General features: G+C 37.9%; 1 protein-coding gene across 1 annotated transcript in view; it reads right to left on the reverse strand.

Moving 5' to 3' along the window:
- Positions 1-26,766, reverse strand: part of LOC102810528 — a 373,438-nt gene that overhangs the window by 48,299 nt on the left and 298,373 nt on the right. Inside the window, exon 18 of the mRNA XM_006871864.1 lies at positions 26,231-26,317. Within this exon, the coding sequence (XP_006871926.1) occupies positions 26,231-26,317 (87 nt within the window). The remainder of the gene's footprint in view (positions 1-26,230; positions 26,318-26,766) is intronic.

Raw genomic sequence — 26,766 nt, forward strand, 5'->3', positions numbered from 1 at the left:
AGCTGCTCCTTGGAAACCCTATACAAGGTCGCTATGAGTTGAAACTGACTCAACAGTACTTAACAATAAATTTATCTAGTATTTTTTAAGATGAAATGATACCTGATCAAAATCACAAGCATTTCTTTAGAGTCAAATGTCTGTCTGCTGGTGGTGTTGTTACTGTTGTTAAGTGCAGTCGAGTTGGTTTCAACTCAGAGCGATCCTGTATAGGTTTTCCTAGGAGCAGCTGGTGGATTTGAACTGCTAACCTTGTGATTCAATTCGACCTTGTGGTCCAGTGCTTTCTCTTAGTGCCACAGAAGCTATCAAGTCACCTCAACCTGCACCATTCCCAGGTTTAGCTGTAGCTCCTACCCTTGTGTTCCATAGTGTCTTCATTGGCTGATTTTTGAAAGCTGGTTCCATTCCTTTCTACCTAGGAAGCTACAGAAACCTGCATAGCAATATGTAAGCCAACATTGCCAAATGCATGAGGCACACTGACCAGGATTCCAACCTAGGCCTAATGCATGGGAAGCAAGAATTCTATCGCCAATCATCAATGTCCTCTAGTTGTGTGTTAGACATTATATATTGTTGTTGTTGCTAAGTGCTGCTTACTTGGTTCTGACTCACAGCGACCCTGTATTGGGTTTCTGCGGAGTGGCTGGTGAGTTTGATAACTGACCTTAGTAGTCTAGTGCTTTATCCTATAGCGTTACACCAGGAGGTTAAGAAAAAAAAAAAACACTTTTAGAAATCTAAAATGTCATAAATCATTCTTCTGTAAAATAAAAATAAGTAATATTGTTACCTCTATTACATATTCAATTCATACATTTTTAAACATAGGCAAATAGTTATCAACACATGTGCTGGACACTTAAAGTGTTTGCAATATTGTATAATATCAGAATTGTACTAGGGAGGGAGGCAGGTACTAATGTAAGTCATTAGTATTTTCAGAGTCAGGAATAAAATATACTAAGGTTTAAATGTGCTTGTTCTCAGAGGTAGTATCAAATTAGATACAAAGTCACAGCTTGAATCTAAATCTCCTTATTGTTCAACCTATGCCTTGTAATAACATCGTTCGTTACAAGGACTCTACAAAGAAGATCAACTATGGTATTTCCAATTGATTGATGGATTCTGGAATGTAAAAAGTATGAGTTTATCTTTGGTTCTAATAAACTAATACAACTTCTAGAGTGTTTCCATAAACTGCTGAAGTCTTTTGAGATTAAACATTTGACTGGAGATTTGTCAGAAGAACTACTTCCTAGAAAATCCTCAAAAACAAATTATTTGACTGGCTTACAAGGTTTTCAAGAGGGAGTGTAGTTTAAGAGTGTGTGTGAGGGAAGGGGAGGAGAAAGAGTCCCCACTTAATAGTTTTCATCTTGTCTAGATGAAAAGGACTGGTTTAAAAAGAGATGGTGATAAAATCCTTGTGATTCAATAGTGAATAATTGTTATTATGACAAATTGTGACTGTCACAATCGTAAAGGTAGAAGTTTTGTAACAAAAATGGGGGAGTAGTTAATCTTACAGTCCAAATACAGAGGACCCTAGGACCATCAAGAGAGAGGAGCACAAGCAGAATGTGAGACCTTATCCAGAGAAGCAGAGACACCAGAGACAGAGGCAGAGATGGGGGCATGGAGAGGGATCAGCTGAGGACTCTAGATTCATGGGAAGAGAGGGACTAAGAGCTGGTGGCCAGGAGGCAGACTTGCAGAATGTGCCCTTTAGATGTATAAATTATTATATATGCCTGAATGGATGTTTTTTTTTTTTTTTAAATAAAAGCTAAAGTGAATAGAGAGAAATGCTGTTAACTGATGGTTAACATGGAGGGGATTATAATCATGTAATAAAACAAGGTGTGTGATTTCTTGAATGTAAAACTGATGGTCTGCCCTGTAAATTTTCACTCAAGCCACAATAAAAACCTGTTAAAATTTTTATTTTTTTATCAAGTTATTTCAGAACTTGCTTTTTCCCTTTTTTGGTTCTTTCTAGAATGCTGAAGTGAACAAGTAAATGAAAATAAAAATGAATTGGAAACATATATATAAGATGCTTTAAAACACCATATAAATATAGCAATTTCTTATATAATATAGTTAATCTCAAAACTACCTGGAACGCATGTGAAGACTCTTATTTTTGTTGCTAAGTGCCATCAAGTCAATTCTGACTCATAGCAACCCTGAACAGGGTTTCTGAGGAGTGACTAGTGAGTTTGAACTGCTGACCTTGTGATCCAGTACATTATCCTGGCTGCAGTGCCATACCAGGACTCCTGAAGTCTCTTACAGAAGAATATTAAAAATAATAACAAATGCACCAAAACCTCTGATCCACTCCAATTCAAAGGCTCAGAAGAATCACAACTTTTCAACAGAGTTCCTATTCTATTTGAATCAGTTTACCCAGATAACTTGTAATACTCGCTGCAGAGGCAGCAGGTCCACAGTAAAACTATGACCAAGAGTCAAGATAAGGAGCTCTGGACTTGTCTCAGCAACTAATTACGTGTAAATCAACCAAGGCTCTAACTATCTCCAGGCTTTGTTTCTCCATCTACTTACTCATCAAACATCAAGGCTCCATCAGTTAAAAAGACCCTCCACTCCCTGAACACCAAACAAGATGTGGTGAACTTCATTCACCGAACACGTATCACTTACAAAATATTTCATATAGATTCTAAATATTAGTTAAGTGAATACAGTATGTGTTCTTCATTTATTTATTAAATAGCTATTTAGTCAAAACACCTTACATTGTAGGCTATATCCTGAGGAGATGGAACTATAATGTTGAATTATACAAAGTTCCTATCTCAGATGACTCACTTTCTAGTGGAAGAAATATAATAAACAGATAAATGATAAAAATTAAGATCAGATCATTGATTTGATAGACCACAATTAAGAGTTTACTGTTATTTGGGTGGCAAAATGTCACTTTAGAAAGTAGAGGACTTCTATGCCTAAGCACCATGGCAAAAGGCAAAGTTTGAAAAGAGGTCATAGGGGCAGGCAAGCAGAGACAAGATTTTTCCATTTGGAGACTGAATATTAAAGGAAAAAGAAAAGAAACTGGAGATTTGCAGTAGAGCAAAAATGATGAGAAAAAATGGAAAGAAAAAGTGGCAGCTTGAATTAAAGTGATTAGAGTAATATGGAGAAAAACAGACTCAAGATATGATTTTGAAATAGAGTAAACAACGATGTCTGAGGGTTGGGTTTTGTAGGTAAGGGAACAAAAGAAATCCAAGAAATCTTATAGGGTTTGGTTTAGGGGGTGATCTGGTCTACTCAAGATATAAAACTGAGTGAGAAGCAGGTTGGGTAGGGAATCAAGAATTCTGATTATGCCTTATTCAATTTTTTCAATTGATTGTCACAACTTGTAAAATTGTTGCTGAAAATCAAATATATATATTTTTAAACCTAAAGTTTGTTACCTTAATTTGAGATACTCAGAGAATTGCTGGAAAAATAAAGGAAATCCTAAGATTCAAAAACAATTCTTAGTTCTACCTCACTATATTTGTTAACATGCATTGCTGTCTCTTCTTTTCAATATTCAAAATTAATTACTATTTCTTTTCAGCTACATATTTACTTATATGTGTGGCACTGTGGGACTGCAAGTTGGTTTGAACTGCAAGGTTGGAAGTTCACGCTCACCAGCCACTCCTTGGAAACCCTATACAGGGTCAATATGGGTTGGAGTCAACGCAATGATACTTAGCAATATGAACATTATATAACTACCTTGTTGTTGTTGTTAAGTGCCTTAGAGTCAGTTACAGCCCATAGTGACCCTGTATAGGGTTTCTAAGGAGCAGCTGGTGAGCTTGAACTGCTGACCTTGCAGTTCAAACGGCTTTGCAGTCTGGCACATTAACTCACAGCGCCACACCAGGACTCCATATAACTACCTTATTATATAGTAATATAAATAATATATGCAATATATTAAATATATGTACTGTTCATTATATGTTCTTTGCCAGTGCACCTTGGACTTCTTCAGGATCATTGGCTCTTGATCATATGCTACCTCTTGAAATGGTTGAACATTGACCATTTCTTGTTGATACAGTGACTCTGTGTATTTCTTCCATCTTCTTTTGATGCTTTCTGCATCATATTTTACATCATATCAGTCATGAAGTGCAATGCTGTCTCTGATAGAATAATATCCATACACCTACAAGGAAGACCAGTAATACCACTAGTAAATTGGGGTGTGGGGGAAGGAGGGGATGGTCAGTAAAATAGAAGAAGATCCTCAACAAGATGAATTGGCATAGTGGCAGCAGCAAAGAGCTCAAGCATAGCAACAACTGTGTTTCATTCTGTTGTATATAAGGTCACAGTGATTTGGCACCAACTTTCCCATACTTAACGGCAACAACAATATGCACATGGATGTCATCAAGTGGAATACACAAGAATCAAGCTGTCTACATCTGTGGGATGAGATTTCAGGAGAGCTCCTTATCAACAGCCAATACAGGATTGGGGCAGACGGTGGAATAAACCATTAATTTCTCATAGGCACATTCAGGCTGAAGATGACGAAAATGAAAACAAGTCCACAAGAGCCAAAATATGACCCTTAATCTCAAGAATAGATTTCAGACACTAATGACTGAAGACCAGAGATTTGTGGAATGACATCAAGAAAATCATACAGGAAGAAACTAAAAGGACATTAAGAAGACAAGAAAGAAGGAAAATACCAAAGTGGATTCCAGAAGACTCAGAAACGTGGTCTACAGTGTAGAGACACTAAAGCAAATGGAAGAAATAAGGAGGTAAAAGAGTTGAACAGAAAACTTCAAATGGCCTCTTGACAAGATAACATAAAATATTATAATGAAATGTGCAAAGATCTAGTTACAAAACCAAAAAGAAAAACACACTATGTATTTCTCAAGTTGAATGAATTAGAGAAAAAAGTTCAAGCCTTAACTTGCCAATACTGAAAGATTCTATGGGTGGTATATTGAATGATGCAAAAAATATCAAGAGACCATGGAAAGACTAGACAGAATCATTTGACCAAAAGAAGTAGTCAAAGTTCAACAATTTCAAGAGGTAGCATATGGTCAAGATCCAGTGGTGCTGTAGGAAGAAGTCCAAGGTGCACTGAAGGCATTGGCAAAGAACAAGTCTCTGGGAATTGATAGAATACAAATTTAAATATTTTAATAAATTGATACAGCACTGAAGACACTCAGTTATCTACACCAAAAAATTTGGAAGACAGCTACCTGGCCAACTGAATGGAAGAGATCCATATTTGTGCCCACTCCAAAGAGAGGTGACCCCATGGAAGGCAGAAATCATTCGACAATATCATTAATATCACATGAAAGTACAATTTTCTAAAGATGATTAAAAAACAAACAAACAAGCTGTAATATTACATTGACAGAGAATGGCCAGAGGCTCAGGCCAGTTTCAGATGAGGGCATGGAAACAGGGATACCATTGCTGACATCAGATGATTTTGGCTGAAAGCAGAGAATACCAGAAAGATATAGTGTATTGACTATGCAAAGACATTTGACTATTCTGATCATGACAAGCTATGGGAAACATTGTAAAGAATAAGTGTTCTGGAACACTTAATTGTGCTCATGAGGAATCTGTTCATAGACCAAGAGGTAGTTGTTCAAACAGAACATGGGGATACTGAATAACTAAAATCAGGAGATTTTAAGTTGTATTTGGTTGTATTCTCTTACCATACTTATTTAATATGTTTACTGAGCAAATAATCAGAGAAGCTGGATTACATGAAAAAGAATGTGGCATCAGGATTGGATGAGTACTCATTAACAGCCTGTGATATGGAGATGATACAACCTTGCTTGCTGAAAGCAAAGAGGACTTGAAATATTTACTGATGAAAATCAAAGAGCACAGCCTTCCATCTGGGTTGCACCTCAATATAAAGAAAACAAAAGTCCTCACCACTGGGCCAATAAATAACATCATGACACATGAAGAAAAAGATTGAAGTTGTCAAAGATTTCATTTTCCTTGGATCCACTTTCAACACTCATGGAAACAGCAGTCAAGACATCAAACAACATATTAGGCAAGTCTGCTATGCAAGACCTTTTTAAAATATTCAAGAGCAAAGATGTCAGTTTGAGGATGAAGGTGTACCTAACCCAAGTCACGGTATTTTCAATAACTTCATATGCATATGAACATTGGACAATGTTCTAAGGAAGACCATAGAATTGATGCATTTGAGTTATGGTATTGGAGAATAATATTAAAAGCAGCATGTACTTCCAGAAGAACAAACAAATCTGTATTGGAAGAAGCACAGCCAGAATGCTCCTTAGAAGCCAGGATGACCAGACTTCACCTCTCAGACTTCCGACATGTTGCTGGAGGACCATTCCATGAAGAATGACATAATGTTAGGTAAAGTGGAAGATCAGCGACAAAGAAGATCCTCAATGAGATGGATTGGCACAGTGGCAAAAGCTATGCGCTCAAGCACCATACCAATTGTGAGGATGGCCTAGGGCTGGGCAGTGTTCATTTTATTGTGAAATAAGTTTGGTATGAGTTGGAACCGACTGGAGGCCACCTAACAACAACAACATTATTATTATATTTTCCATATGAATACATAATATTCATTTCATTTTTGGTGTGAACAACCTGAAACTTGAATTCAATTTAGTGATATGGATTAATATTTTCTAAAAGTATTTTGGGAATTGGGTAGCACAATGATGAATATACATTAATATTGGATAATTTTATAAATCAGACTTCCAAAGTGATCTTTCCAGTGTGTTTAAGAAAAAGACATACTTTTAAATTCTGCATCACAGATATACCACTAGAGCAACATCCCCAAACTGCCTGAACAACATAAAATCTAAATAAACAAAAAACAGCATTCCTTACATTTTAACTTAAGACACCAAGAATAATTTCAACAAACACATATTAGATGCATTGGCCACCCCAAAAAATAATGTCCCATAAGTGCTTTTATTGGTCATCTCAAAAAATCTATTGAGTGTGAACAGTTTAAGATTGAAAAACAACAACAACAACAACAACAACAATAACAAAAACCTCCTTGCATATGTTCTAATAATGGCAGGCTTTGAGATAATTCTCAGTGAAAGGCAGCCTTTGAGCAATATAGAATCAACCATTCTTTTTTTTTTCTAACGGTATTTTCTTTTGGCATTCAGATTGGGTCATCATCTGGTATTCTTCCTATATACTAAGAAGATTCAAAGCCCTGGTTTTTGTTGTAGCTCTAATAGAGAACTAGAATGTATGAGTGCTATGAAAAATTCATTATGGCTAAGAAAAAGAATGCACGAATCATATCAAGTTTCAAAGCCAGACTTTCATGGAAGAGGTACAGTTGGGGGCAGGAATGGGCTGGAGAGGAGTTTCTGAAAATGTTTTCTTTGAAACAGTCATTCTCGGCTTTTTGTTTTTGTTGCTGTTAAGTGCTGTCGAGTCTGTTCTGACTCATAATGACTCTCTATAGGGTTTCCTAGAAGCTACTGGTAGATTTGAAGTTCTTAAAGTTAAAATTACTTTGACAAATTTCAACCAAGCAGTTAAATACATGTCTTAAAGATAGTTGACTGAAACAGACATATGACTGACAGGTTTAAAATGGCCAATACCAGTCTATTTCTGCTCACTAGTGCCTAAAGATATTGGTTTTTATGTAGTCTGTTTTGTTTTTCCTTTTTTTTTTTTTTTTAAAGCTTTTATTGTGAATTGAATGATAGTGTACATGGAAGAACATTCGTTTTACACTTATCCTATCATATTTTGTTTTATTGCAATGATTACAATCCCCTCTAGCATCATCATTGAATAGTATTTGCTTCTATTCTTCTGGTTTTCTGTTTTGTTTTTACTGTACACAAAAACAGTCAGGAATATACAATAATTTAAACAACCAAAGGGCACATTCTGCAAGCCTGCCTCTTGGGCATCAGCACTAGAATTTTTCATTCCATGAGTCCAGAGTCCTCAGCTGCTCTATCTCTCCATGCCATCATCTCTGCCTCCATCTCTGGTGTCCCTGCTTCTCTGGTTAGGGTCCCACATTCTGCTCAAGCTCTTATCCCTTGATGGTCCTAGGGTCCTCTACTGCTGGAATGTAAGATTAACTACTCTCCCTTTTAAGTTATAAACCTTTTACTTGTACAGTTGTGACAATCACAATTAGTCATGACAACAAGTACTCAGTATTGAATCAAAAGAATCCCATCCCCATCTCCTTTCACCAGCCCCATCTAGACAAGATGAAAACTATTCAGTGGGGATTCTACCTTCCCATGCACACTCTGACACTAAACTCTCTCTTGAAAACTTGTATGCCAGCCACTTTGTGCCTTTATAGCCACTCCCCATTTTAGGTAGCCAATGTCTAAGTTGTCTGTCCATATCAACCTTGTATATTGAGGGGATAGGCTTGATCCTATCCTATGTGAAGACTCTTCTCTTGGTTGGTATTTTGGGCTACTATATCCATAAGTATAGGTCAAATTCATCAAACTGCAGCAATTTACAATTGCTTGCTTTATTCTTCTCTAGTTGAGCTCTGGTCATCAAGCTATCGAAGGTATGTCAAGTGGGTATTATATACAGATTTGGGCATTCTTGTGCATCTCTCCCCACTTCATATCAGCTGGAAGCTTCACTCTCAGCTCTAGCCCTCCATGGCTAGGTCAATGTCCATGGGCTTAGGAGTTCCCAAGTCTCCCCAAACTTTGGACCAACCAACCCATCTTCTCTCTCTCATCTCAAGGTCGACAGCGTTCTATGGAACGCCGTCAAACTCAGCCCAAATTTTCATGACTAACTTTCCCCCACTTCCACTCAAATATAGACCAGTGTGGTAGCCAGTGAGCTTACATGCCTGTTCCTGTGTTCCATTTGAGTTTCAGTCTTTTGAGTTTCTGTCTTGGAAAGTGGTTTGTCTTGAAGGCACTTGATTGCTTGCTTTGATGGCTCCCTGGCAAACAGCTTGCTTGTTCTTGTAATAACCAACACAGTGCCATTTTTGCTTTTGATTTTGTTTTTTTCCTGATGGTCTTTCTTTCAGGAAGTATCTTCTGTTCCTCTAGCCACTCCGGGCTGGTCTGTATGTCCTTTCTAGTGGAATATCCCACCTCAGAAGGTTCTAGATGGTGCTCAGGATCCACCTAAGGTCCTATACACTACAAAGGCTCTACAAGAAACCTGTTTCACTTGGTAAATTCTAGAACCCCTCTTAGGTATTCCAATAAGTTATAGGCAGAAGACGGGCTTACAAGCTTTCTGAAATCAATTTTCCTGATATTCCTTTCTATTCCATTCAAGTATCTATTTTACCATAGTAGGCAAAAAAAACATATTCATAAGACAGTCAAGTCATTATTTCCCCTCTTTTACACATTTAGACTATGTCTCAATTCCTGTATCACAGAGCCGTGTTATTTCAAGGTTGAGCATACATCACTATTTACCTCTGTCCCATTTAGCCCATGCAAACCTTGTTCTTCCATCCCCCTTCCCTTTCTTGTATATTGCCCGCCCCTTACTCATTGTGTATTGTCCTCTCCAACACTGAAACTATGATGTGTCTATCCCCTAACCTGTGCTCTATCATCTACTCCCTCCCACCCCTGGTAACCAACAAAGAATTTTTTTTTTTTTTTTTTTAAGTATGGATATCTGTTCTTAAGCTTTTATAAAAAGGTCTTATACAATATTTGTCCTTTTGTGACTGACTAATTTCACTCAGCATAACATCCTCAAGGTTCATTCATGTTATGTGATTTGAAGTTTCCTTGTTAATCTTCAAGGTAGCATATATTCCATTGTGTGTGTATGTATAAAGCTTGTTTATAAATTTTTCCATTGATGGGCACTTACGCTGCCCCCATATTTTTGCTATTGCGAATAGTGCTGTGATAAACATTGTTGTGTATATATATCTACTAATATTTTGGCACATATTTCTTGTGGATATATACCAAGTAGAGGAATTACAAAATCATTAGATCTTTCTATTTCCAACTTTCTGAGGAAGCACCATACTGTTTTCTAGAGTGGTTAAACCATTTTACATTCCCACCAGTAATGTAGGAGGGTCCCAGTTTCTCCACATCCTCACCAGCATTTATTGTCTTCTGCTTTTCTGAATTTCACTGTTATTGCTGATATGAGATGATATCTCATAGTTGTTTTGATTTGTATCTCTCTAATGGCTAATGATCGTGAACATTTCTTCATATAATTGTTTGCCGCCTGAATGTTTTCCTTGGTGAAGTGTCTGTTCATGTCATGTGTCCATTTTTTAACTGGGTTACTTGTAGGCAAATTCAAACTGAAGCTGAAGAAAATGAAAACAAGTCCACAAGAGCCAAAATATGACCTTGAATATATCCCACCTGAATTTACAGATCATCTGAAGAACAGATTTGATACATTAAACACTAAAGATTGAAGACCAGAAGAGTTGTGGGATGACATCAAGAACACTATACAAGAAGAAAGCAAAAAGTTATTAAGAAGACAAGAAAGAAGGAAAAGGTCAAATGGATGTCAGAAGAGACACTGAAACTTGCTCTCCAGTGTAGAGATGATAAAGCAAATGGAAGAAATGAGGAGGTACAAGAGCTGAACAGAAAATGTCAAAGATCAGCTTGAGAAGATAGAGCTGATATTACAACAAAATGTGCAAAGATCTGGAGTTAGAAAACCAAAAGGGAAGAACACACTCATCATTTCTCAAGCTGAGAGAACTGAAGAAAAAAATTCAAGCTTCAATTTTCATTATTGAAGGATCCTCTGGGCAAATTATTGAATGATGCAGAAAGCATCAAAAGAAGATGGAAGGAATACACAGAGTCACTGTACCAAAAGCAAATTGTTGATGTTCAACCGTTTCAAGAGGTAGCATATGATCAAAAGCCAATGATTCTGAAGGAAGAAGTCCAAGGTGCATTGAAGGAATTGGCAAAGAACAAGGCTCCAGGAATTGATGGAATAAAAATTAAAATCTTTCAAGACAGTGAGGCAGGACAGGAGGTACTCACTCATCTATACCAAGAAATTTGGAAGACAACTATCTGGCCAACTGATTGGAAGAGGTCTGTATTCGTGCCCATTCCAAAGAGATGTGACCCAGTGGAATGTGGAATCATCGGACAATATCTTTGATATCACATGCAAGTAAAGTTTTACTAAAGGTAATACAGAAACAGCTACAACCATACATTAACAGAGAACTTCCAGAGGTTCAACCTGGATTCAGAAGAGGACATGGAACGAGGGATATCATTGCTGATGTCCAATGGACCTTGGATGAAAGCAGAGAATACTAGAAAGATGTATACCTGTGCTTATTGATTACACAAAGGCTTTTGATTGTATGGATCATGACAAGCTATGGACAACATTGCGAAGTATGAGTATTCCTGAACACTTAATTGTGCTCATGAGGAATTTGTACATGGACCAAGAGGCAGTTGTACAAACAGTACATGGGAACATTAAATGTTTTAAAATTAAGAAAGGTGTACGACAGATGTACAACTTCGCTTGCTGAAAGTGAAGAGGACGGCCTTCGGTATGTATTGCATCTCATTCTTCTTGGATCAACTATCAACACTCATGGACGCAGCAGTTAAGAAATTGGACGACATATTGCATTAGGCAAATCTGCTGCACAAGACCTTTTTAAAGTTCTGAAGAGCAAAGATGTCAGCTTGAGGACTAAGGTGAACCTGACCCAAGCTATGGTATTTTCAAGAATCTCATATGCTTGTGAAAGCTGGACAGTGAATAAGGAAGACCATAGAAGAGTTGATGCTTTTGAGTTATGTTGTTGGTGGAGAATATTGATCCAAGAAGAATGAAGTCCTTGACAGCTTCAATCTTTTCCCCGTTGATAAGAATGTTGTTTACTGGTCCAGTGATGAAGATTTTTGTTTTCTTTACATTGAGATACAATCCATACCAAAGGCTTTGGTCTTTGAACTTCATCAGTAAATATTTTAAGTCCTCTCCACTTTCAGCAAGCAAGGTTGTATCATCTGCATATCACAGGTTGTTAATGAGTCTTCCTTCAATCCTGATGCCACGTTTTCTTCTCGGATTATTTGCTCAGCATACAGGTTGAATATGTATGGTGAAAGAATACAACCCTGTTGTACAACTTTCTTACTTTTAAACCATTCAGTGTTCCCGTGTTCTATTCAAACAACCGCCTCTTGGTCCATGTACAGATTCCTCATGAGCACAATTAAGTGCTCAGGAATACTCACACGCTGTAATGTTGTCCATAGCTTGTCATGATTCACACAATCGAAAGACTTTGTGTAGTCAATAAAGCACAGGTAAACATCATTTTGGTATTCTCTACTTTCAGTCAAGATCCATTTGACATCAGTAATGATATCCCTCATTCCACGTCCTCTTCTGAATCCAGTTTGAACCTCAGGAAGTTCTCTGTCAGTGTACACTTGCAGCCATTTTTGTATTCACGTTTAGTAAAACTTTACTAACATGGGGTATCAAAGATATTATCTGATCATTTCCACATTCTGTTGGGTCACCTGTCTTTGGAATGGGCACAAATACAGATCTCTTCCAATCAGTCAGGCAGATAGTTGTCTTCCAAATTTCTTAGCAGAGATAAGTGAGTGCCTCCTGTGCTGCCTCGCTTTCTTGAAATATTTCAATTTTTATTCCATCAGTTCCTGGAGCCTTGTTATTTGACAATTCCTTCAATGTACCTTAGACTTCTTCCTTCAGAATCATTGGCTCTTGATCATATGCTACCTCTTGAAACGGTTTAACATCAACAATTTGCTTTTGGTACAGTGACTCTGTATTTCTTCCATCTTTTTTTTTTTTAATGCTTTCTGCATCAGTCAACAATTTCCTCAGAGAATCCTTCAATAACGAAATTCGAGGCTTGAATTTTTTCTTCAGTTCCCCTAGCTTGAGAAATGTTAAGTGTGTTCTTCTCTTTTGGTTTTCTGACTCAGACTTTGCACATTTTGTTGTACTATTTGACTTTGTCTTCTCAAGCTGACCTTTGAAATTTTCTGTTCAGCTCTTGGACCTCCTCATTTCTTCCATTTGCTTTAGCATCTCTATGCTGGAGAGCAAGTTTCAGTGTCTCTTCTGACATCCATTTGACCTTTTCCTTACAGAAACTGAAAAAAATCCCAGAAAGGATGACCCTTAGACACCTTCACACCAGGAAGTGAATTCATTCATGGGCATCAGGTTTCAGTCAAACAACAGACAAGACTATAAAGTGAACAACAACATCCATGAGGGATACACTTCTCAGAACTCTCAACTATATAAAACCAAGAGTATCATTCATCTCAAAACAAATTGGGAAGGCAGGCAGGGACAGGAAAGAAAGAGAGATGGAAATAGAGAACTTACGGAGGAAGTGGGAAAAGTGCTGTTACATTTGTGGTGCTGGTGGTTGTATCCATTAAATAGGTTCTGACTCATAGCAACTCTGTGTAGGGTTTCTGAGGCTGTAAATCATTATGTGAGCAGCAAGCCTCATTTTATTCCTGTGGAACAGTGGGCAGATTGGAACTGCTGACCTGGCAGTTAACAGCCCAACACATACTCTACTACAACAGCAGAATGGATTGCAATTAATGTCATGAATCAAATTGCATATAAATTTTTGAATGAAAAACTAATTTGCTCTGTAAACATTCACTTGAACCACAATAAAAGAGAAAAAGAGAGAAGACACAAATTACTAGTATCAAAAATGAAAGAAAGGACATCACTATTGATCCTATAGGCATTAACGTTAATAAAGAAATAGTATACAGCTAAAAATTTGATAGAGGAAATAGATCAACTCCTGAAGAAAGACAATATACACAAGGAGAAAAGGATAATCTGAGTAGGTTTGTCTCTGTTAAAGAAATTGAATCAACAATTCATAATGTTCCAAAACAGAAATCAAGTCCAAATGGTTTCACTAGTGAATTCTACAAATATTTAAGGAAAAGATGGTACCAGTTTTGGTAAAAAAAATGAGTTCCATTATGTGTTCTTTTTCACCTTGCTTCTTTGGAAAAGCAACTAGAGAGATTTTTTTGGGTTTTCTCACCATGTAGCCCTGAGGTATTAACTTTTTACCTAGTTTTCTACCCCAGAAGGTTTATTACTTGTGTTTAGGTTGATTGACATTTCCTGAGTAAGCTGTAAACAGTTTGTGGCTTGATACTTTTTGTCTGGCCCTCAATTGCAGCCTATCTTGGGATTGGTTTATTTTATGCACTTTGCAGGGATTGGTCAATACACTTATGCAAATGAAGTGACTATAACTTACTATGCAAACAAAGTATCTATGGCCTACTAAGAAGGGATTGGTCAGGTCATGGCCTTTGTGTGAAGGCTATGCCTTGAAATTGTCCAGGAGTTTGCTTACATATGCAGTGAACCACACAGAAGTTAGAAGCATAAACAGGAAAGAAGAAAAGGTGAGAGAAGCTAAAAAAAGAGAAGAGAGAAGAATCAGAGACAGAAGCAATACCTCTTAAAAAAGTTATAACATAGACCAAATGTGGTAACATTGAAGAGAGTGAGAGGCCCAGAATGAGTCTTGTGACAGTCTATGGGTGACGGCAGCTAAGAGAGCTGAAGAAAATTGTTACACTGACTATAACAAAAGTCAGTTAGAAGACTGGGGGGAGGAGTGTGGAGGGCAGGTTTACAGGGTATACCCTTTAGTTGGTTGATGATGCATGGAGGGGATTGTAACCATGGCAATGAAATGATATACGATAAGATAAATGTAAAACTACTGTTCTCCCATGTAAACCATCATATAACTCACAATAAAATATTTTTTAAAAAAAGAGTCAGTTAGTAGTGGAGAGACTAACAGCAGGAAGGACAAAGGCAGTAAGGGCCTGTCCTCAGGAGTCTAGAAAAGGCTGGTCGTTAGGGCTCAACAGGAGCTTGTCCTCTGTCCTCAGGTAACTGAAAAGAACCTTTCCTCAGGAAACCAAGAGGATCTGAGAGAGCTGTCCTGCACTGAAGAAGATGTGAATGTGTTCTTCTCTTTGGGGGAGTTTTACAACATTTGCCTACATACTTCCTGAACTTCATCCTGAATTGTACCCTAGAGGAAGACATCCAACAAGATGGATTGGCCAAGTGGCAGCATCGATGGACTCAAGTGTGGCAACAGTAGTGAGGTTGGCCCAGGATCAGACAGTGTTTTGTTCCGCTGTGCATAAGGTCACTATGAGTCGGTACTGACTCAATGACACCTAACAACAACAACAAACTATAAGTATGGTCTGTGAGTTCTGTGTGGTCATTGCAATGGATTATCAAACCCAGGAGAGAAGCAGACAATGACATGGAAAGGACAGCTCATGTCAGAATGGGAGAGTAAAGAATATCTGACCTCAACCTCACAGATGATCTTGAGTCACATTATCCTGCTTAAGTTACACAGGTTCTGAAGCTAGTCCTCACATTTCAAACAAATTCTCTACTCTCTCTCCCAGAACATAAAAACAGTGAAAAATGCTAATTTCATTCTATGAGAACAGCAGTGTCCTCATATCAGAACTAGACAAAGACATTACAAGAACATGAACAAAGATGAAAAACTCCTCAAGAAAATATTAGCAAATTGAATCAAATAATGCATAAAATGAATTATTCAGCATCGTAAAGTGGGATTTATTTCAAGTGTACAAGGCTAGTTCAATATTTTAAAAGCAGTTAATCTAATTAATCACATCAACAAGCTAAATAAGAAAAGAATCATAACATCAGTGTTGCTTGTGTTAAGTGTTGTGGAGTTGGTTCTGACAACATAATGATCCTGTATAGGATTTCCAAGGAGAGGCTTGTAGGGTTTAACCATTAATCTATGGTTGGTTAGTAGTCCAGTGTTTCTCCTATGTAGACAAATAATTTGACAAAGTCAAACACCCATTCATGCTAACAATTCTCAGCTAAGAATAAAAAGTAACTTGTTCAACTTTACAGAGAATGTAAACAAGAAAACCTAGAGCTAACATCAAACTAAATGGTGCAAAACTTGATGATTTCCCCCTCAAGAACAAAACATGGATGTCCCAAAGTCCTAGCTAGAAAAACAAGAGAAAAAGAAGAGATCAGATTGAGAAGGAAAAAATAAACTGACTTTGTTCACAGATGACATTACGTCTTATGTTAAAAATAAATAAATAATGCAAGGTATCTAAGCCAGACCAAAACAAATGTCTTCTAGAACTAATAAGTGACTATAGCAATATTGAAGAATACAAGCTTAATACAATATCATTTTCCTATATGCCAGTAATGAATAATTGGAATTTAAAATAAAAAATACAGTTTATATTATTGTTATTGTTAAGTGACATTGAGTGAGTCCTGTCTTGTTGTTGTGGTTTGATGCCATCCAGTTGGTTCCTACTCGTAGTGACCCTATGCACAACAGAAAGAAACTCTGCCTAGTCCTGTGCCATCCTCAAAATTGATGTTACACTTAAGCCCATTGCTGTTGCCACTGTGCCAATCCATCTCACTGGTGTTCTTCCTTTTTTACACTGACCTCTATTTTATCAGCATGATGTCTGGTCCCCACTAAAAATATGACCAAAATATGAGAGACAAAGTCTTATTATCCTGGCCTCTAAGGAACATTCTGGTTGTACTTCTTCAAACATAGATTTGTTTGTTCTTCTGGCAGTCCATGATACTTTTAATATTCTTCTCCAACACCATAACTTAAATGCATCAATTCTTCTATGGTCTTTCTTATTCATTGTCAACTTTCACATGCATATAAGGCTACTGAAAATATCATGGCTTGTATCAGGCACATCTTAGTCTTCTAACTGACATCTTTTCTTTTAAACACTCTAAAGAGTCTTTGTGCAGTAGATTTGCCTAATGCAATATGTCATTTGATTTCTTGACTGCTGCTTCCATGAGTGTTGATGAAAAATCCAAGAAAAATCAAGACTTTGACAAGTTCAATCTTTTCTCCAATTATCATGATGCTATTTATGAATCCTGTGGTGAGGATTTTTGCTTTGTTTTACATCAAGGTTCAACACATACTGAAGGCTGTTGTCTCATAGTAGCGTTGCTACTATATCTTTATATATATATATATAATTACTATATCTTTCAGTAGGTGAATACATAAACAAATTATAATATGTCCATATAATCAAGTATTATTAACAACCTGCCATATGCAGATTATACAATCTTGCTTGCTGAAAGTGAAGAGAACTTAAAATATTTACTGATGAAGATCAAAGAGCACAGCCTTTGGTATGGATTGCAAAAATCCTCACCACTGGACCAAAAAACAACATTCTTATCAATGGAGAAAAGATTGAAGTTGTCAAGGACTTCATTCTTCTTGGATCAAGTATCAATTCTCAACAGAGAAAAGACTGAAGTTGTCAACGACTTCATCCTTCTTGGATCAACCATAAACACTCATGGAAGCAGCAGTCAAGAAATCAAACGACATATTGCATTAGGCAAGTCTGCTACACAAGACATTTTTTTAAAGTGTTGAGGAGCAAAGATGTCAGCTTGAGGACTAAGGTGCGCCTGACCCAAGACATGGTATTTTCAATAACCTCATATGGATGCGAAAGCTGTAAAGTGAATAAGGAAGACCGAAAAAGAATTGATGCTTTTGAGTTATGGTATTGGAGGAAAATATTGAAAGTGCCATGGGCTGCCAAAAGAACCAACAGATCTGTGTTGGAAGAAGTACAGCCAGAGTGCTCCTTGGAGGCCAGGATGGCCAAACTTCGTCTCTCATAATTCAGACATATTGTCAGGAGGGACCAGTCACTGGAGAAGCATATCATGTTTGGTAAGGTGGAGGGTCAGAGAAAAAGAGGAAGACCCCCAATGAGATGGATTGGTCGAGTGGCAGCATCGATGGACTCAAGCATGGCAACAGTAGTGAGGTTGATCCAAGATCGGGCAGTGTTTTGTTTTGTTGTGCATAGGGTGTCTATGAGTAGGTACCAACTCGATGGCACTTAACAACAACAACAATTGAGGATTGATAGCAATTAACAAAAGAAAAGAAATGAGCTATGAAAGCATGAAAAGACATGGAGGAACCTAAAATGCATATTGCTAAATAAAAAAAGTTAGTCTGAAAGGGCTACATACTGTACAATTCCAAACTACATGACAGTCTGTTGTTGTTGTCAGAGCTGTCTAGTTGGTTTTGGCTTATAGAACTACCAGGTATAACTGAATGAAACACTGTGTGGCCCTGCACCATCCTGACAATTATTGCTGTTTCAACCCATGGTTGTAGTCACTGTATTATTTCATCTCCTTAAGGATCTTGTTATTTTTCATTTACCAAGTGTGATTTTCTTCTCCAGGGTCTGGTCCCTCCTGATAACAAGAACAAAGAACATGAGATGAAATCTAGCCACCCTTGCTTCTGACTATACTTCTTCCAAGACAGATGTGACTGCTATTTTGGTAGTCCATGATGTATTCAGTATTCTTTGTTCACATCATAATTCAAAGGTATCTATTCTTCTTTGGTCTGCCTTATTGACTGTCCAGCTTTTGCACATATATGAGGCATAGGAAGCATGATAGTTTGGGTCGAGTGCACCTTAGTCCTCAAAGTGTTATTTTTTTTCTTTTGAATACTTAAAAGAGGTTCTTGCAGAAGATTTGCCCAATGTAATATAAGTATGTAGTTTGATTTCTTGACTGCTGCTACCATGGGCATTGATTATGGATATGAGAAAAATTAAATCCTTGACAACTTTACTCTCTTCTTCATTTATCATCATGTTGTATATTGGTCCAGTTGTGGGGATTTGGGTTTTCTTTATGTGAAGGTGTAATCAATGCTAAAGGTTGTAGTCTTCAATTTTTATCCATAAGTTCTTCAAGTCCTCTTTACTGTTAGCAAATTAGGTTGTATCACCTGCATATAAAAGGTGAGTTTTCCTCAAATCCTGATGCTGCATTCTTCTTCATATAGACATTTATTTGGTACCAACTAGTCAGGTCCAACTCATAGTGAATCCTCACCACTGGACCAATAAACGACATTCTTGTCAACGGAAAAAAGATTGAAGTTGTCAAGGACTTCATTCTTCTTGGATCAACTATCAACACTCATGGAAGCAGCAGTCAAGAAATCAGACGACGTATTGCATTGGGCAAATCTGCTGCACAGGAACTTTTTAAAGTGTTGAAGAGCAGAGATGTCAGCTTGAGGACTAAGGTGCGCCTGACCCAGGTCATGGTATTTTCAATAACCTCATATGGATGTGAAAGCTGGACAGTGGATAAGGAAGATTGTAGAAGAATTGATGCCTTTGAATTGTGGTGTTGGAGGAGAATATTAAAAGTGCCATGGACTGCCAAAAGAATGAATAGATCTGTTTTGGAAGAAGTGCAGTCAGAGTGCTCCTTGGAGGCCAGGATGGCTAAGCTTCGTCTCTCATACTTTGGACATATTGTCAGGAGGGAACAGTCACTAGAGAAGGATGTCATGCTGGGTAAGATGGAGGGTCAGAGAAAAAGAGGAAGACTCCCAATGAGATGGATCAGCCAGATGGCATCATTGATGGCGTCAAGTGTGGCAGCAGTAGTGAGGTTGGCCCAGGATTGGACATTGTTTTGTTCTGCGGTGCATGGGGTTGCTGAGTCGGTTCTGACTCAATGGCACCTGACAACAACAATAAAAACAACAACACAACAGAAAAAAAAAAAAATACTGCCCAGTCCTGTATCATCTTGTTATACTTGAGCCCATTGTTGCTACCACTGTGCCAAGGCACCTTGTTCGGGGTCTTCCTCTTTTTACCCGACCTTCTATTTTACCAAAAATAATATCCTTCTCCAAGAACTGGTGCCTCTTAACAATATGTTCAAAGTATGAGAAATAAAATCTGGTCATCTTACCTTCCAAGGAGCATTCTGGCTGTACTTCTCCCAACACAGATTTGTTTGTTCCTCTGGCAGTTCATGGTACTTTTAGTATTCTTCTCTAACACCATAAGTCAAATGCATCAAATCTGCTCTAGTCATGTTTATTCATTGTCCAACTTTCACATGCATATGAGACTAATTGAAAATGTCATGGCTTGTTTCAGGTACCCCTTAGTTTCAAACTAGTATCTTTGTTCTTTTAATATTTTAAAGAGGTATTATGCAGCTGTTTTGTCATGATGCAATACTAGTTCCTCAGATTATTTGCTGAGCTGACAGACAATAAAATCAGAGTTTTCCAGGGACTCAGGGGTAGGGATGACTGCGGTAGGGATAAGTATATGAAGTAAGGCATTTTTAAGCCAGTGAAACTATTCTGTTTGATACTTTAATAGTGGACACATGACATTACACGTTTGCCAAAACTCATATGACTATATACACAAAAAGTGAATCCTAATGTAAACAATGGACTCAATTAAGACTCTTGTATCAATATTCATCTAATTGCAACAGAACTGAATTATGTATTCCTTTCTTGGAGATTCACAAAGTACATTATTAGTTTAAAGGCTCCAGAAACTTCTGGCAAAGAAACCTGTTTAACTGTATTTATCAAACAAAATACAGAATGAAAGCACTGTTTTTCAGGTAGACGCTCTTGAATCCTATGAAGTGAATACTGTGTATTGTTGTTGCTACATGTTATTGAGTTGGTTTCAATTTATTAATGGCCCTATTTAGAGTTTCCAAAGAGTAGTTGGTGGTTTTGAGCAATCAACCTTGCAGTTAGCAGTCCAATGCTTATCCTAAAGTGTCACACCAAGACTCCATCCATCTCTCTCTCTTTCTCTTTCTCTTTCTCTTTCTCTTTCTCCCTCTCTCTCTCACACACTCTCTAGTCTTGAGCCACAAGGGGTTAGTTCCTGTCCAGACCTGAAGGCTTGAAGCATGGTAAATGCATCAGCCATAGTCTCAGGTTCTGAAAGGCTCTCTCTTTCTGACCAGAGAGAGAGGCAGACTGATAAAACAAATGGAGTACAATGCTAACAACTGCAGAATCTAGGTGAAATTAGAGTTGTATTCCTATAATTTTCCTATACATTTTAAATTATTTCAAAATAAAATGTTTAAAATTAATCAGCTGGAGGAAAAAATCCTTTCTTCTAGTTCACTTTGATGGTTTAATTACAGCTCTAGTAGCTCAATTCCTTTGTTGACCTAGTTAATTAATGTTCCACCAACTTTGCTTTCAGCAGAATCATTTATCACTGACCAGTGTGATTCATCCCTGCAATTCCAGGACTGGGTATTCCTTCCTTGACTGCCTCTCTTAGGGATGCTGGAGAATCACTGCACAGTGACCTTGCTCTACCCTCAAGCACTCTCCTCATGCAAAGGCATCAGGAAAAGAGCAAGCTATGCTAGTAACTACAGGTCAACTTAATACATGATTAAGTCTTCTGAAATGTTCTGCTTCATCATTCCTCTAACTAGTAATTCACTAGTTATTCACAAGTATATAATGTGCAAATTTGTTAAACCTTGCAAATTCAAGAGGTTTTGCATTTTCTTCATAAAAGTTCATTTCTTCTTTTTTTTTAAAAAAAGTTATATTGTCAACTGGACTCCTGGTGTGGCACTGTGGATCCACACAATGTCAGCAGTTCAAACCCACCAGCTGTTTCTTGGAAACCCTATACAGGGCCACTATGAATCAGTACTGACTTGATGGCACATAACAACAATAAATTGTGAACAGAGTAAAGGTTTACAGAGAATATCATAAGTTTTACGTTCAACAAATCATACACTTTGTTTCATCTCAATGACTGGAATCCCCTATATGCAAAAACAGTTTTCTTCCTTCCTCCCTGTGGTTTCTATTTCCATTCCACCATCTTCCCATCCCTTCTCAACTTTGTTACTCTTCAGTAAATGTTATCCTTTGATCTTGAATGATTGATTGACCATTCCATGGTGAGCATACCTTATTAGTGTTGTTTCCTACCACTTAATTCCTATCTACTGCTGGCTGAAAATTGGGCCACAAGAGTTAGTTCCTTTCCAGACCTGAAGGGTGGTCAATGGGCCATAGTCTCAGGTTTCTGAAGTCTTTTTCTGACCAGTACTCCTGGTCTCTTTTTAATAGTTTTGAGTTTTGTTACATATTTTCTGCCACTCTATATGGAACCTTATAATGCGATCCCTTTCAGAGCATTTAGTAGTGGTAGCCAGACACCATCTAGTTTTTATCGTATCTGAGTCATGGCGATTGATACTCACCTGACTGATTGATACTCCAAGCATCTTCAGTTTTAATCACTCTTTTCTCCTCTGCACAGGGAGAGAGCAGTAATCGCACCTTAGATAGCCGCTCGTGAGCTTTTAAGATCCCAGATGCTACTCACCAAAGTAGGATGTAGAACATTGATTTTATGGAGTATGTTATGCCAATTGACCATAGTGTCACCAGAGACTGTGGTTCTGAGCCCCCACACCCAGCAACTCATTATCTTAAGATATTTGATAATATCTAAGTAGTTTTCTGGGAGTTCTCATGTGGTGCTGTGAGTTAATGCACTGGACTGCAAAGTTGGTTTGAACTACATGCTCACCAGCTGCTCCTCGGAAACACTCTACAGGGTTGCTATGGGTCAGAACTGACTTGAGGGCGCTTAATAACAACAACAACATGTTCTACCACATTCATAGGTGTTTCTGGAAAAAGTAAATACCTATGTACAGATACCCTCTTTCAAACACTTCTGTATTTTTGGGTATACTCCCACTCTCTCTCCCATACCCATTCAACCTGTGTATCTGTCCATGCATTTATCCATAGCCCACTGTTGTTCCAGAGTTGTGTATATTCTTCTGTTCCCTTTAACTCATGCACACTTCCCTGTCTTTACTTGTCTTCATCATTCTTCTGCCAACCTCCCTCTTCTTGTATATTGCTCTCCCTGTCACCTGAGCTAATATATGATGAAAAGTCATTTCTTGTCTTTCCTTTCAAAGCTTTTAAGTACTTTTGAACAGAGAAATTTTAAAGTCAGTATATAGTTCCCTCCTTTTCTCCATAACTCTAGCACAATACAGGTTATATATTTGTTGTTGTTGTTAACTGCCATCAAGTTGGTTCTGACTCATAGCAACCATGTATAAGGTTTCCTAGGCTGTGAATTCTGGGGGGAGTAGAAAGTCTCATCTTTTCCCCAAGGTTATATATTAGTGGTGGTGGTAATTGTGTGTACCACTGAGTTGGTTCCAACTTATCGTGACCCTATATAGGGTTTCTGAGATGTAAAGCTTTACAGAATCAGAAAGGCTCATCTTTCTCCCATGGAGCAGCTAATAGATTCAAATTGCTGACCTTGTGCTTAGCAGCCCCACTGATAGAGGTTCTTGAGGTTATATATTAAGTTCTTATAAAATTGTCTTTACTAGTGACTTGCTCCTATACTAAATATAAGAATGTCAATTTTCATTACATTTGGTATGTACTAAGAAATGTTACAATAAAAATTTCAGCAAAATTAACATTTTCTCATTGACTTTCATTATATAAAGATGGTGTTGTTGTTGTTATTGTTAGGTGCCATTGAGTCAGTTCTGACTCACAGTAAACCATGTACACAACAGAACCAAACACTGCCAGGTCCATGCCATCCTCACAACCATTATGCTTCAGTCCATTGCTGATGCCACTCTCCCAGCAATAAAATCACACATAAAATTAAAGAAACAGTGCACATTAAAAAAAAAAATGATAGCTTTAATAGTTCGTATCAGTGGTGTTCAAACTTTAAACCTCAAATACTTGTAAATAACATACTGCGCACTGTAAGGAAATAATTGACAGACATATCGCTGAAAACTAGAAAACAGAGATGTTCTATGGTTTGCACCAGGTCATCTGACTCCACTATAATCTGCTGCTTCTGTATGGACATCTCATTGCTTCTAAGAGTTTAATTGCTTTCTATTTTTATAAACTATTACTTGATTGTCAGTTTGTCATACTATAGGGACTTGGCTGTGGTTACGATGCTAGAGCTGTGCCACTGATATTTAAAATACAGCATGGTCACCCATGGTGGACAGGCTTTAGCAGAGCTTCCAGACTAACACAAACTGGGGAAAAGGCCTGATGATGTACTTCTGAAAACTAGCCAATGAAAATCTTATGGCTCACATAACAACAGAACACTGTATAACTCACTTGCTTTGGACATATCATCAAGAGGAATCAATGACTGGAGGAGGGTAGCTTGTTTAGTGAAGTAGAGGGCTCCCTCAGTCTGATAGATTGGACCAATAGTCATAGCAATGGACTGAAACATGTCAGCAATCATGAGGGTGACATAAAACTGAACAATGTTTTGTTCTTCTGTACTCTGATGAATCAGAATCTACTTAAGGACATCTATCTATCTATCTGGAGTCCCGGTGTGGTGCTGTAGCATAATGCACTGGACCATAAGGTCAGTTTGAACTGCAAGGTTAGTGGTTCAACTTCACCAGCTGCTCCTTGAAAAACCTATACAGGGTTGCTATGAGTCGGAATCAACTCGACGGCACATAGCAACAACAACATTTATCTGTCTATCTATCTATCTATCTATCTATCTATCTATCTAGAGTCTTGTTGTGGCAATTTGGGTTAGTTCGCTGGGCTACAAGGTCAGTTTAACTGCAAGGTTGGTGGTACAAGCTCACTAGCCCCTCCTTGGAGACTCTAGACAGGGTTTCTATAAGTCAGAACCAACTCACAGCACTTAACAACAACAACAACAAGCTATCTCTCTCTCTCTCTCTCTCTCTCTCTCTCTGTCTTTTTCTCTCTCTCTCTCTCTCTCTTCCGATGGAACTATGTATCTATTTATTATCTATCAATCCTTAAAAACAAATTTGAAGCCCATGATATTGGTTAAGATATCTGTCCTTGGAGTCTAATATACTACTAACCAGCTGACCTCAGTCATATTAGAAAGCTTCAAGTCTCAGTTTTTTCATCTATAAAAAGTTGCTGTTTGACAGATAGTGTGTGGAGCTATAGCATAAGTTCCCTGGTGGTGTAGTGATTAGGATTTGTCCTTCTCGCTGCTGTGGCCCAGGTTCAATTCCTGGAAGCTGTTCTGAAGTCCTGGTGTGGCACTGTGGGTTAATGCACTAGACTGCAAAGTTGCTTTGAACTTCAAGGTCAGTGGTTCAAGTTGACCAGATGCTCCTCAGAAACCCTATACTGGGTCGCTATGGGTCGGAACCGAGCCATCGGCACTTAAAAACAACAATAGGATAAGCACTGGATGGCAAAATCAGTTTGAACCGCAATACTGGCAGGTCAAAATCCTTGGAAACTCTATACAGGGTTGTTAAAAGTCAGAAACAACTCAACGGCACCTAACAACAGCAGTATATGGTATGCACTCAATAAACAATTATTATTATTAAATTATTATTATTATTTCCATGTTGTTGTTAAATGCCATCGAGTCAATTCTGACGCATAGCTACCTTGTATAGGGTTTCCAAGCAGCAGAGGGTGAGTTTGAACTGCCTACTTTGCAGTTCAAACTGACTGGCCATCCAGTGCTTATCCTACAATGCAGGATCCCAAAGTGCACACACAGCATGATTCAATTTCATTAAAAGGAAGGGGGAAGCATATGTGTGTGTTATTGTTGCTGTTAAGTACCATTGAGTTGGTTCCAACTCATAGCAACCCTGTATAGGTTTTCTAAGGTGTAGCTGGTGGGTTTGAACTGCCAACCTTTTGGTTAGCAGTCTAGTGGTTATACTATAGTGCCATACTAGGACACCAAATATGTGTGTGGATGTATGTAAATATACACAGAGAAAGAAAGACACATTCAGAAAAATCTTTTGTAAAAATGAACTACCAGTCTAATAGTTAATAATTTTTGTTCCACTATATTTTTCAGATTTTCTTCCAAAAACACAGGTTAAATTGGTAAATATAAGGGAAAAAAAATGTTATTAGGAAGAAGAGAAAAAAAAAGGAACTTTCACAAAAATAAACTATATTTGTTCAGAGTGCTATGTCTACAAAAAATACTTTTCACATCATTTACGACAATTAGAAAAATAGGCTATCCTCAGTGCTTTAAGCAGACTGTTTAGTTCTTTTGGTTACAGAATATCAGTGACATTCAAAACCATACAAACACATTACCTTCTGTAAGTTCCATTCAGGTTGTCCACTAGTTCCGTCATGTCCTATCCTGATCTTATATATCTCTCCAATACTTCTTATTTCAACCTGAATGAAATGTAAAGAGAAAAAAATGGAATTTTTTCAACTAAGCATATTCTGAAATTCTTCCTCTTTTTCATGTTAAATATGTTGTTGTCGTTGTCAGGTGCCATCGAGTCAGAACCGACTCATAGCAACCCCATGCACCGCAGAACGAAACAATGTCCAATCCTGGGCCAACCTCACTACCGCTGCCACACTTGATGCCATCAATGATGCCACCTGGCCGATCCATCTCGTTAGGGGTCTTCCTCTTTTTCTCTGACCCTCCACCTTACCCAGCATGACATCCTTCTCCAGTGACTGTTTCCTCCTGACAATATGTCCAAAGTATGAGAGACGAAGCTTAGCCATCCTGGCCTCCAAGGAGCACTCTGGCTGCACTTCTTCCAAAACAGACCTACTGGTTCTTTTGACAGACCATGGCACTTAAGTATTCTCCTCCAACACCACAA

The sequence above is a fragment of the Chrysochloris asiatica genome, unplaced genomic scaffold, assembly GCF_000296735.1.
Source record: "Chrysochloris asiatica unplaced genomic scaffold, ChrAsi1.0 scaffold00176, whole genome shotgun sequence".
Lineage (NCBI taxonomy): Eukaryota > Metazoa > Chordata > Mammalia > Afrosoricida > Chrysochloridae > Chrysochloris > Chrysochloris asiatica.